The sequence below is a fragment of the Choloepus didactylus genome, chromosome 21 (assembly GCF_015220235.1).
Source record: "Choloepus didactylus isolate mChoDid1 chromosome 21, mChoDid1.pri, whole genome shotgun sequence".
NCBI classification, from domain to species: Eukaryota; Metazoa; Chordata; class Mammalia; order Pilosa; family Megalonychidae; genus Choloepus; species Choloepus didactylus.
The window spans coordinates 21,470,438-21,484,763 of record NC_051327.1 but is presented as its reverse complement, the minus strand read 5'-3'; the positions used below and the strand labels follow the sequence as shown (position 1 = coordinate 21,484,763).

At 38.7% G+C, this 14,326-nt stretch overlaps 1 protein-coding gene across 4 annotated transcripts in view; it reads right to left on the bottom strand.

Moving 5' to 3' along the window:
* Positions 1-10,860, bottom strand: part of EIF2AK1 (eukaryotic translation initiation factor 2 alpha kinase 1) — a 29,033-nt gene extending 18,173 nt beyond the window's left edge. For 2 of the 4 annotated variants that reach the window (XM_037813535.1, XM_037813536.1), the window contains exons 1-3: positions 10,614-10,860; positions 3,897-4,055; positions 1,713-1,846 (exon numbers count right to left, since the gene is read on the bottom strand). In XM_037813535.1, the coding sequence (XP_037669463.1) occupies positions 1,713-1,846; positions 3,897-4,055; positions 10,614-10,776 (456 nt within the window). In that variant the 5' untranslated portion in view covers positions 10,777-10,860. The remainder of the gene's footprint in view (positions 1-1,712; positions 1,847-3,896; positions 4,056-10,613) is intronic. The other 2 variants (XM_037813537.1, XM_037813538.1) reach the window with 1 other exon arrangement.
* Positions 10,861-14,326: the final 3,466 nt, after the last annotated feature.

Below are 14,326 nucleotides of genomic sequence, written 5' to 3'. Positions count from 1 at the left end.
AAAAAGCCAATGGCTTTTCAATGTTATTTAGAGTCTACAGTTGAAAATATTTCTTTCTTAACCAAAAGCTCATTAACACAAAGGCTATTTCCTTGCTATCCTTTGACAAAGATGAGAGCTTACCAAGGAACTCCATCTGCAAATAAGGTTAACTTTACCTTCAATATATATTCAGAAACGAACCACATCTCACACCTCCACACTATGCCCACGCCGCCACAGCTCTCTTGCCTGTATTTTTGCAACTGGTCTCCCTGCTTCTCTCCCTGCCCCCCTTAAGTCTGTTCTCAACACAGCAGCTAGAATGATTCTGTTAAAATACGTCACTTTATGTCACTCCTCTGTTTGAAATCCTGCAGTGCTCCCCATCTTATTCTGAGTAAAAAAGACACCACAACGGCTGAAAGATTCTGTTCCACCTGGTGCCAGTTTGATGTATTATGTCCCCCAAAACACCATTAACTTTGATGCAATCTTGTGTGGGCAGACATATTAGTGTTGATTAGATTTTGGAATCCTTTGGGTGTTTCCATGGAGATGTGATTCAATCAACTGTGGACCAGACCTTTTTTTTTGGATAATTTCCATGGAGGTGTTGCCACACCCATTCAGGGTGGGTCTGAATTAAATTACTGGAGCACCATATAAGCTCAGACAGAAGGAGCAAGCTTGCTACAGCCAAGAGAGACACTTGGAAGAACACACTGGAACTGAGAGAGGAGCTTCAGCTTACAGAGACATTTTGGAGACAGCCTTTGAAAGCAGACTTTTGCTCCAGAGAAGCTAAGAGAGGACAAGCGCCCCAAAAGCAACTAAGAGTGACATTTTGGAGAGAAGCTGAAGCCTAGAGAGGAAAATCTGGAAGAAAGCCATTATGAAACCAGAACTTGGAGCAGACACCAGCCACGTGCCTTCCCAGCTAACAGAGGTTTTCTGGATGCCATTGGCCATTCTCCAGTGAAGGTATCCGATTGCTGATGTGTTACCTTGGACACTTTATGGCCCTAAGACTGTAACTGGGTAACCAAATAAACCCCCTTTTATAAAAGCCAATCCATTTCTGGTGTTTTGCATTCCGGCAGCATTAGCAAACTAGAACACACCTGCACCCTCTCTCCCACTTACCCCTCCTCTCCTATGCTCTCTCTTGCTTACTCCAGCCATATGGCCATCCTGCAGTCCCTCAAATATGCCAAGCACATGGCCACCACTGGGCCCTTGCAATTGCTGCTTCTCTGCCTGGAATGTTTTCCTGCAGATATCCGCATGGCCTGGTCTCAACTTCAGACCTTGATCTAAAATAACACTGTCTTGGTGAGCCCTCCCTGCTACTCTATATAAAATTCACACACGCCCTACCAACATTTTCTAAACTCTTCATTGTTTTAAGTTTCTCCTGAACACTTATCACCGTCTAACACACCACGTATTTTATAGATGCTTATTTATTTCTAGCATTTACTGCCCCCTCATTAGATCATAAGCTCCATGAGAGCAGGGGTTTTTGCCTCTTATGTTCATTGCTTTAAACTCAGCACCCAAAGAGTCTTGCACAAAATGGTCATTCAAAAAATACTTGTGGAATAAACAAATTAAAGTTACATGTTTACAAAACTGTTTTACAAATAAGATTTCATAATGCTTTAAAATACAGTTCTCTTGAAATTAAAATATATTTTTGTCATACAGAAAGTATGTTTTTTCACACTTACCTGACGAACTCTCTCCTTAGCTGACCTCATTAAATGAGTGATAGCCCGGTTGTGATGGAGTCTCAAGGAGCTAAATTCGTCACTGCAGGTAAAGGAAGACAGCAGCCCCATCTTGATGAAGGTTTGACAAAGTACTATAAAGAGAATATGGAAAACTAGTATTAGAAAGGCCATCAATCGAAAGGCAATTTTAAAGAGTACACAAAGAATAAAGAGTACATGCAAAAACCTCTGTAGGAAAAAAGTTATGTCTATACACACAACACAACTTGGGGACTGATGTCTCTAAAAGAGAAAGAACAGTTAGTACATTCTTTGATCAGGAGCACACCTATAATCACTTATTGGATACTTTACAGTCATTTGTTTACCACACTTAGTAAAATACTAAGTTCTATTTAAGAAAAGGCAAGAAAAAATGTAAACATACTCTTCTGATATTCAAACACATTATACTTTGCAATGGCAGTAAGATGAGAAAAGAATAAAAGCGGGAATAGAGACAAATGATTACAACTAGCAACAAAAATGAGTATGAATTGTTCTTTTCTATTATAGAATGTCTTTAACCAACATATAAAGAGAATATCTTATATTCCATACCATAATTCTCTATTAGATTATTAACCACCTAACTGAATCACATCAAAAACTTTTCATTAAATATACCTTATTTAAAGCTCAATTATCTAAAAAGAATTTATATAAGGGATTCAAAAATATCTTAAAATTAGTAAGATTCCTGGATTTGCTTTAACTATGAGCAAGATTTACTGTATTTAAAGTTATTTTAATCCGTTTTTCGATACAATGAGCCCAGCACCATAATCCCCAGATACCAATGCTTTTGAACCTACAGAACACCCCCTTTTCTACAACCCACCTCCTACCACATACACTGCCACTTAGAATGGAAAGCATAATATTTGCTTTATTCAAGAAATAACACTGTAAAAATCATATTTTTACCATTTTTCATGTCCCATTGAGCTCATCAAAAATGATAATCTATCATTAATTAAAAACACATTAAGTTCTAAGACAATGTAAAGGTGTAATTTTGAGGGTGTCTAATACCAAATCTGTCTTGGAAAGACTTTTTTGGTAAAAAAGAGACTCAGAATCTGTGGTTGGAGCTATTAAAGAAGGCACAGCGGTCTCAGTTAATCAGCTGAACGAGAAACGTCATCCTTAATTCTGCTCATTTTTGTGCTCAAGTTTCTCATACGATTTAATGTATGACAGGAATAAAAATAAACATTATCAAAACCACAACATGCAGTTATTCCAGTCCTTCTGGCCAAGAACTGGTTCAGAATGAATATCCGTGATTTCCTTTTACCTACTCACTAACTAAACCTTAACAGATCTTCAAAAATTATATGAGTTATAGCTGCAAAGGAGCTACCTTTTATTTATTTAAATACAGGTGATTTTGTGGTTATTAATCTATTGGGATCCCCAGTGATTATATTTATAAGGGATTATTCAAAGGACTATATAAAATGAATTTAAAGAATGTAAACTAGTCATACTCATCTCGCATAAAATTTTTATATACCAGCTATTTCTCAGACCACAGCATTTAACAACGTAGTAGTTTTTTGTTTAAATTCAATTTTATTGAAATATTCACATATCATACAATCATCCATGGTGTACAATCAACTATTCACAGTACCATCATATAGTTGTGCATTCATCACCCCAATCTATTTTTTGAACATTTTCCTTATACCAGAAAGAATAAAAATAAAAATAAAAAATAAAAGTAAAAAAGAACATCCAAATCACACACCCCCCCCCATTCCACATTCAGTCTTTGTCCCCATTTTTCTACTCAACAATCCATACTCTGGATAAAGGGAGTGCGATCCACAGGGTTTTCACAATCACAATGTCACCCATCATAAGCTACATTGTTAAACAATTGTCTTCAAGAGTCAAGGCTACTGAGTGGGAGTTTGATAGTTTCAGGTATTTACTTCTAGCTATTCCAATGCATTAAAACCTAAAAAGAGTTATCTATATTGTGAGTAAGAATGTCCACCAGAGTGACCTCTCGACTCCATTTGGAATCTCTCCACCACTGAAACTTTATTTTGTTTCATTTCACATCTCCCTTTTGGACAACATAGTAGTTTTTGAAGCTTTATTTAGTAAGATTAACTTAGTCTTACTAACATTTAAACACCTGTCTTGAACGAAGTGGATCTGGTTCATGCACATGGCTCAAGTGCTCCAGCAGAGAGACAAGCAGGAGTTGGTTTGCCACTGCAAAAGGGAAGGTCGGCTGTTGTAGGGGTCCCTTCAACACCTGGAGCTCAGCTGGAACATCAGATTCTAAAAATTAACAAAAGAAAAAATTTTAATTGTATTTCTTATAATAACAAAACAGCATGTTCTAATTAATGGAACGCTGACTATTTACATGTAAGGAAATAAAGAGTAAGAGAGTAATTATGCTGAATGGGTTGAATCAAGAAAGGCTTTCTGGTAGTGAGTCGTGAGTTAAATTCTGGAAGGTGGAGGACTTGCAGAAAGATGCCATATGGGGCAGGGCGCCGTTTGGGTAGCAATGAGGTTTGCAATGGCAGAAATAAATAAATATCCAAGCAAGCAAAGGAGGATAAAATGGTGTCTTTTCCTTTCAGAAGATAGGCCCAGGCATAAAGTAAGAAGTTGGGAAAGGAAAGAACGAAAGGGAAGAAGGACAGAACTTTACACAGAGCACTTATTACATATGAGCCAGGGGATTTAGATGCAGAATATCAGTTATCCTCACTGAAGCATGTAAGAACAGTGTTACCACCCCCATTCTATGCATGAGGACACTGAAGCTCAGAGAGGCTAAGGAACCACTGAATCAGGCAGATCAGACTGACGCCAAGACCACCCTCTTCCCACCATGCAAACTGCCCAAAGAAGCTTCAAAGATCGCACATCCAGGGAGTTGGCACTTAACGCTAATGTTCTTAGTTTTTACTGAACAGGCCAGAAATACAATGAAGGAAAAAAAAAGTTTAAGGAAAACTGTTCTGGCAGCACAAGATGGGAAGCCTGGAAGAAGGCACGCTGTCACCAAGCAGAGGTTAGGAGCCCAGTAGAGGAGGGACGGTACTGAACTGTGGAGGAAAGAATAGGTCCCAGAGAAAGAAATGGCAGGACCGAGGACACTAAAGGCAGTGAGAAGCCAAGACAAGATCAGGATTTAAAACAATAATTAAGGGAAGATGGAAATGCTGAAGAGTGTGAAAAGTGGGAAGAGGAAAGAAGAGATGAGTAAACTTTCAAGAGCTATTCACCCCTTCAATTGGAAATGTCCTGCAGATACAGGGACCACATACCCTACACTTTGTAAAATTGTTCCCATGTCACTATTCTAGTCCCCCTTCCTCTATAAACTAAAAGGTCCAAGAAAAGCCAAGATTTTCAAACCCAGACTACATACATTCACCAACTTCTTCTCTGACCTATAAGTGACCCCCTCCAAAAAAAGAAAGGCATGTGTATGAAAATGTGCTATTAATTGTAAATGGCTATTTACTATTATTATATGAAAAAAGGCTATATGCATGACACCAAAAACCATTTAAAAAAATGAAAATTTTAGCCATGAAATATCTGTAGTATACATAACTAGAAGAAAAAGTTAATAAAACTTCTATAGAGCTCTTACAAGCTAATAAGAAAATGAAGGACAATTAAAAATACAAATAAGTTCAAAATAAATAGTAATTAAAGACATACACATTAAAATTAACCAAGGTACCAGAGTTTGCCCATCAAATTGGTAAATATTTATAAGGCGGGAACACTTGGTATTGTCAAGGACATGATAAAGCAGGCATTTTCAAACACAAGGTTTGCAACCTTTGGAATACTTGTAAAAATTTAAATATGGAAATCTTTGCCCCAAAAATTCTACTTTTGGAAATACATACCAAGAAAATAATTAACAAAGCACACAACAGAGATGTATGTGCAAGAGATTCAGTATAACATTGTTTAGAATATTGAAAAATTGTTAAATAAGTTACAATATATACATATAATAGAATATTGTGCAACTGTTAAAAATGACGGTATACAGAAGGGTAATCGTGAATAGTCTATCATCAAGACAGCAGGCTATAAACAGTAATATTACTGAAGGTAGGTGAGATAGACAATTTCATACAAAAGACTATAAAAACCAGCACAAACTTCCTCGTCATCAATTTAGCAAAATGTATTAAAAATCTTTGATCCAACAACCCTACTTCTACAAATCTAGTCTAAAAAAATAGAAATATTGACAAAAATTTATATATATAGATATCCAACCCATTATTAGTCATAAAGGGAAAAAAAAAAACCTCAAACCTATTTTCCAACAACAAAGATTTAATATAGCAGAGAATATTACGCAGTCTTAAAATACGCTTTTAAAGGTTAACTTAACAAAAAGGAAAGGCTAATAGACGATGTTTAAAAAGTACATAAATTTTTGTTTTGATCACAATACTATGATCAGAACTTTAAAAAGTTTATTTTATAGCTAAAGCAATACCCTCCCCCCCAAAAAAAAGAAGAAAAAGAAAAAAGCTGGAGAGAACAAAGCAGACAAAAGATCCAACCCTCTGTTTTCAATGATACATTTACAAAAATTTTCTGGAAAATGAAGCTACGGAATACACTCAGTTCTCAAGTCTGCCTGTTTGACATAAATCGTCTACCAATGATCAGTTGGTTCCTTAGCTCCTAGGATAGAGCCTGACATACAGCAGCTTTCCATCAGTATTCGTAAATGAGTACAAATGTTAACAGGGAGTTCTCTTCTGGAAAGTATCCCTGGCTTTTCCCTTTTTCTTATACTCTTAAATTTTTTGAATGAAGTCTCAAAATTTTTATTGTATTTTGACAAAATCAGATGGAAATTTTTAATCTGTTCACACTACCTTTCTTTGACAGTTTCAAATGCAAAATTCATTTAAAAAAAAAAAAAAAGGTCCCTAGAGAAAGCAGGGTCATCTGGCTTCCAAGCGGGGACCTTCGTATTGCGCGCCACGAGAGCACAAATGCAAAATGGGTGATGCTGGAAAGGGCAAAAAGATTTTTTTTAGGAAGTGTGCCCAGTGCCATACCGTGAAAAATGGTGGAAGACAGATCAGGCCCCCTGGGTTAAGAACAACACATCACTTGGGAAGAAGAGACACCAATGGAGTATTTGGAGAATCCTAAGAATTACATCCCAGGAACAAAAATGATCTTTGCTAGCATTAAGAAGAAGGCAGAAAGGGCAGGCTTGATAGCTTATCTTGAAAAAGCTACTAATGAGAAATAGTTGGCAACTGCATTATTTATTATAAAACAGAGATGTCTTGTGACTTTTTTACATGTACCATATTTTAAAATTGATCTCATACACCAGAATTCAGATCATGAATGGGTGACAGGATATTTTTGTTGAACAGTCCTGAAGTAAATAAGATTAGCTTACGGTTAAATGAGTATGATCGAGCTTTTCAAATTTTGATAGTAATTTTGGTTGGGCAAGTGCTACAGCTATTTCCCCCTCCTAAAGATTTAATTGGACTTGAGGCTAGGCTGAATTAGTAATGTTCAACTTTTCACAAAGAATGCCAACTCATAACTATAGGAGATTGGTTTTATATTTAGATTTATATTACTGGTTTTATGAATATATTTAAATATTAGGGAAATCACTTTCTCATAGAACAGAGCATGACCTGGGTTTCAACTGGTGTTCATCAGCCTGTTTAAAGGCAGGTGCTAAAAATAAGGCAGCCATGTCCGCTTTATCTTTCTGGTCTTAACTGTGTTAATCTAATTAAAATTCCTTGTATCTGAAATGTTGCCTTTTAATTAACAAAAGGCATTTTGGTGTGGTTTATGTACAATAACAAATAAAGAATGCTGAACACTTAAAAAAAAGGTCTCTAAACATGCCAAAATGTAAACAGTAGTCTCTGGGTAATGAGGTTATGGATTTTTAATTTTCCTCTTTTTGCTCTTCTATATTCTCCAAACATTCAATAATGTGAAATCTTTTTAAAAATATAATGAATTGTTAACAATGGTGGGATTATGGATAGGAGGGTTTTCTGTTTCTTTATATTCTTATGTACTTTCCTACATTCTACAACCAGAAATGTCTAATTTTTAATAATAAACCACAAAAAAGAATGATTGGTCAGTGGGGTCAAATGAAGCTGATAAATCAAGAAAAAACGACAACTTTAAGAAAACTAGTGGTTTTATAAATCACTGGTAATCCAAGAAGAACAGTTTTGCTCAAGGGAAAAAGATACTCAAATCGCAGGAAGGAGCAAAACTCAAAGGAAATGAAGGCTGAAGCTGAAAGCTTCCCATTTCACAGTTCTACTAGTCAAGAGCAAAAGAGTAAAGGCAAAGTAGCTACAAGGAAAGAAGAGGTCACGTTCCCTTACAGAAAAGGAAGAAGTAAGATCCAGATCCTATCTGGGGGAAGGTGCGGATGTGTTGGACATCCTCACCTGGACTGGTGTTGATGTTGTCACAAACATTGGGACTGGCAGTTTGATGTGCTGAGCCCTCGAGCATGGGACTTGCCCTTATGAAGCTCATTACCACAAAGGAGAGTCTAAACTTGTATGTAATGGTGCCTAAGAGTCTCCCCCTGAGTACCTCTTTGTTGCTCAGATGTGGCCCCCTCTCTCTCTCTAACTGAGCCATCTCAACAGGTGAACTCGCTGCCCTCCCCCCTACGTGGGACCCGACTCCCAGGGGTATAAATCTCCCTGGCAACGCAGAGTATGACTCCCGGGGATGAATGTGGACCCGGCATCGTGGGACTGAGAGTATCTTCTTGACCAAAAGGGGGATGCAAAATGAGACGAAATAGTTTCAGTGGCTGAGAGATTCCAAATGGAGTCGAGAGGTCACTCTGGTGGACATTCTTATGCACTATATAGATAACACCTCTTAGGCTTTAATGTATTGGAATAGCTAGAAGTACATACCTGAAACTACCAAACTCCAACCCAGCAGTCTGGACTCCTGAAAACAATTCTATAATAATGTAGATTACAAGGGGTGACAGTGTGATTGTGAAGACCTTGTGGATCACAACCCCTTTAGCTAGTGTATGGATGAGTGGAGGAATGGGGATAAAAACTAAAGGACAAATGGGGTGGGATGGGGGGATGATTTGGGTGTTCTTTTTTTCACTTTTATTTTTTATTCTTGTTCTGGTTCTTTCTGATGTAAGGAAAATGTTCAGAGATAGATTGTGGTGATGAACGCATAACTATGTGATCATACTGTGGACAGTGGATTGTATATCATGGATGATTGTATGATGTGTGAATGTATTTCAATAAAACTGAATTTAATTAAAAAAAAAAGAAGAAGAAAAAAAAAAAAAAAAAAAAAAGATCCAGATCCTAGAAGAATTAGAATTCTAGACTTCTGTCAAGTTAGACGTAGCTTCTGAACTTTCTGGCTCCACCAGTAAGTGGCAGATCTCCTCACAGCATGGCAGCCACCTGTGAGAAACCATTGTTCTGTTTTTACTTTTCATATAAAAAGATACATTAAATATGTCTGGACATTCTGGGCCTCTGTAAAAAAGGCAATACAGTAAACACAACAATGTTATTAGCAACACAGAAAATTGTAAAAGCTTATCACATCCTTATCACATCCTTCAAGAATAATCTATAGTTTGCAGAAAACCTTATCACCATGTTGCAGAAAGGACCAACTTGCATGTTTACAACTGGGACTTTTCCTATGACATAACATTTTATGTATTACTGAGCTGATATATATAGTACCTTACATTTGGGGGGAAAAATCAATTCTCCATTGAAAAACAATTTTCCTCTGTAACAGACTACTTGAATTACCACCACAGTCTTTTTTCTTTCCCTTTAAGGTCAAGAGCTACAGCTAGTTAAGGATGAAAAATCAAAGAATTTAAGAAATAAATCAAAACCTTTTCAATTGTGCTTACATCTTTAAATCCACTTGCAACATATTAATATGTTTCATACTTCAATGGAATGCATATTTTCTGTAATCATTCTACTGAAACTACCATATGGTAAAACCTCCCAGAACAATGCATTCATTTTCTTTTAAACTTTTTATTTTGAAATAATTTCAAATGTACCGGACTGTGGCAAAAATCAAAATCCATACAGAGAACTCCAGCATAACCCCCCCCAGACACCCAAATCCACCAACATTAACATTTTGCCACATTTGCCATATCGGTTTCTCTCTCTCCAGCTATCCACCCATTCACAAAGTATTCGTTTTTGATAGCACAATTTAATTTTATAAATTGTCAAAGCAACTGATAGCAATCAAAGAGCCTATCGCACTTTCACTAAAATACTGGATACTCTGAACTGGTTAGAGTCCATCTTTAAGTACCTCGCACTTTATATTGAATAACTTGATTACACACGCCATATCTCCTAGTAATCAAAAGTTTCAGGAAAACAGATGGGAGAAGGGGGCGACGAAAAGGATGATTTCCAAACTGCCTCACTATGGGAAGTCTTTAGTTACCTTACCAATGAAGCAAAAGACATGACTAACACCTTTAACCCAAACTGTTCAAAGCACAGTCTCCAAAGTCCCGTTGGAGTAATAAACAAAGATCATTCTCATAGACCGACAAACCCGCAGAGCCTGGGAGCTGGAAAGCGGCCTCGGGGAAGGCCTCAGAGAGTCCAAAGAGACCTCGGTCCGCAAAGAGGAAGCCAAGGAACAGAAATGCAAACAAACGAGCGGGCCGCAGACAATCCTCGTTTCAATGTACGTGTTCCTCACGCTGAAGTCCCCCCCGCAGCCCCCCACACCGCACAGCCCGACCCCCGGAATAAGCCGGGGCCACTGATTCCGAACCTCGGCGGCCCTGCTCGCCCGCTCGCGGCGTTCGGGGTCCCTCACCGTCATACTTGGGGTCCGAGCCCTCGGCGGGGAAGTCGATGGCAGGCGGCGCAGGCAGAGCCCCTGCCCCGCCGCCCTCCGCTACGCGCTCCCGGGCCCCAGCGCTGCCCCCGAGCATCGCCCGCCGCGCGCGGGATGCAAGCGAGCCCGCCCGCTCGCCTGGCGCCGCCTGGCAGCTGTCCCCACCGGACCGGAAGTAGACTCTCGCGAGGCGGAAGACCCGCCGCGGTAGCCTTGCGCCCGCCCTCGGGGGCGGGTCCTGCCCTAGAGGGCCCTGAAAACACCTTCGGCGCAGGCGCCGTGGTGGACTTGTCCTTTGGGGTGCTTCGGGGTAGATTGCCCTCGGGGAGCTTGGGGGTCGCCACGCCCCGGGGCAAACCCCGGCCTTCGCCCCCGGCGGTTCCCGCGGGCTGTCCTCGCAACCTGAGTATCCGCAGACGCGTCAGAGCCTCGGGTGCCGGTGCAAGAATCAGTTATCTGCAGAGACTAATCAGACGTAAACATTTTTCCGGATCCAACCGGTGCTGGTTTTTTGTCACTTATTTTGGCCCAAACAAATCAAAAGCAAAGCATCCAGAGGACCTGTCTCAACCAGAACTGAACCTGTTTTAGTCAACCGTTAAACCAAACAAAACGGGATCTTCCAGCTGGACTTCAAAAGAATGCAACCTAAGAAAAATTCCGCTGGTTTTGAGACTGGGTTTTTTACTGAAATGTTTTCAAAGCGGAGACAGCCTTTTGCCGGTGGCGCCTCGGCCACTCTGGATCAACTTTGGTGTGATCTCAGCTTCAAAAATCCACCTTCTTTGCTCTCTGGTGAGGTCCCTGATGACGTCCCCAAGGGAAAGCTGTCGAAAACAATTCTTTGGAGTTCACAGATCAATAATACTGCTTCAATAAAAGCTTTACAGGTTTGGTATCAATCCCAGTGCAATGTGCAAAGGTGGTGTTTTAAGAATTTTATTTGAACATATTTTCCATATAGGGTCACACTGAATGCGTTCAGCCTGATAGAGGCAATTAAGGATGTAGTTTTTCAGGTCACTTCCTAAGATGCCCCTTCCATCCCCTGCTAATGGGAAGTAGCATAGCCTTTCTGGAGGGTGATTTATCTACTGAGTCTACAGCTATATAAATGCAAATACCTTTGACTCAGCAATTCAAATCACTTTTAGGAATTTATCCTAAGAAAAAGGTTAAAAATGAACAAAAAGACTTAGCTAAAAAGCTATTAATTGCCACTCTGGTTATAATACCAAAAACAGAGAGTCAATACGAGTTTCAAACATTGGAAATTGGCTAAATCAATTAAACATTCTAAATGTTTTGGTAACAATGTAAGTAAAATCACATGTTACTGCCAGACAATAGCACCCTTTGCAGCCATTAAAAATGTTGATATGATGGTCTCATTTGATCCTCACAGCACCTTTAGGAATGGATATTACTAGTAGTCCTATGTAATAAAGGAGGAAACAGGCTCAGAGAGTGGGAGGAATTTGTCTTCAGATACAGCTGTTAAGTGGCAGAGGCTATGCTTGAACTCAGGTCTGTCTAATTCAAAAGTTCCTTGTACTGACTCAGGGAAAGATTATCAAGGACTGGGGTGGTTGGGAAAGTCTAAGTGACAGAGAAGAATCTGGGTAGACATGGAGGACCAGGTTACGTGAAGTAGAAAGAAGTTTTCATGGCCTAAGGCTTGATTAGCAAACAGGTAACTCAAAAGGCAGCTATTCCCCCTAAAAAAAAAAAAAAAAGTTGGTATGCAATACTTGGTTCTCACCAATTTTCCACCATCATTAAAAATACTTAATATTATTAAAGGTATGGAGACAAAGACAAACTTATTCTGGTGGGAATATAAATTGGTACAAAGTTTCTGGAAGGCCATGTGGCAACTTGTAGTTAAAGCTTTTACATAGGCATATCCTGTAACCTACACATCCAAGGGAAATAATCAGAGTGGCGAAAAAGATGAAACTATAAGCATGGTCATCAAAGTGTAGCTCATAATAGGAAAACACTGAAATAAATCCAAATTCACAACTGAAGAGCAGTTAGGACACATCCATGGGATGACACTTCTGCAGCCATTACAAAACTGAAAAAGGAGCACATTCCTCTCTTGGCTTCCATGACGTCTTCTGTATTTACTGGTCCTCCATCTCAGTATCCCTTGCTGGATCCTCCTCCAAATATATAAATTCTGCAGGGTTCTCTTGTCTCTATCTACATACTCTCAGGAGATAACCACACATGCTGCTATCTCCTTAAAAACTAGCTGTAAGCTGACAACTCCCAAATGTGTATCTATAGCATAGACTTGTCTCTTGGATGGCTCAAAAGCATCTCAAGTTTGTCTAAAAAAGAACTCTTGATATTCCTCCTAAAACTTATTCTCTGCTACTCTTCTTCCATGTAAAAGGCATACTATTCACCCATTTGTCCAAGCCTAGAATATAGGGCTCCTTTCCCTCATCCCTTCACACTCATTTCAGCTAGCAAACTCGACCATCTCTTCTTCTAAATACACACACAAGCACACAAACACATGTATCTATGTGTATGTGTGTGTGTGTGTGTATGGAATATTTCTAGGCTGCCTACAAATTAATTAATAAGAAAAAACAGAAATGTGATACAGCGTATAAACATGCAGTATTAAACATGCAATTAACTGAAGAGGAACCCCAAATGGTCAATAAACGGAGGAAAAGATGCTCAAATTTCACTAGTTAGAGGTAAATGCAAATTAAATGATGAGATATTTCAATCTATCATATTTGCAAAATTAAAGTTTTTCATACCAAGTGTCATTGAGGATATGGAGAAAGAGCAACTCTCATACATTGCAAAGGAACAACTTAGAAATACTGAGTGAAGTCAAAGAGTACATACCTAAGCCATAGTAATTCCTCTCCAGGTTCCCTTTGGACAACCCCGTATGTGCCCAAGGATAGGTGAATAAGGCTGTTTACTGCAAAACTGTTTATAATAACAAATTTGGAAAGGGCCTAATCTCCATCAATAGGGAAATAGATAAATAAAATTATTATATATGCATGCCATGGAGTACATTATTCTGGAACAGTTACAATGAATCAACTAGTCATCATATCAATATATCATCAAGGACACTGAAAACAACATTGAATTAAAAAGCTAAGTTGCAGAAAGCTACATAATAACAAAAACAATAATTGCTAATGTTTACTAAGCACTATGTCAGCCTTCCTCTCCCTTCCCGTTTTAAGTGCTTTTACATGTATTTACTCATTTGATCCTTATAACAAACTTATGAGGTAGATGCTGTAACTATCCCATTTTATAGATGAAAACATGGGAACAAAGGGAGCTTTTTAAATAAATATGCCCAAGGTCACACAACTAGTAGATGGTGCAGCCAGGATTTTTTTTCACATGCTGCCTTTCATTGTTATCTATATTTTTTACAAGAGCTTTATTGAGGAATAATTTATATACCACAGAATTCACTCCTTTAAAGTGTGCATTTTGTGGTTTGTAGTACATTCAGAATTGTGCAACCATCACCACTAATTTTGAACACTTTTAACACCCCAAAAAGAGACCTACGGCAGCCAGAATTTAAACCCAGGCTGTTTGGCTCTAAATTCAGTCTGGTAATGTACAGTATGATGCCATTTATG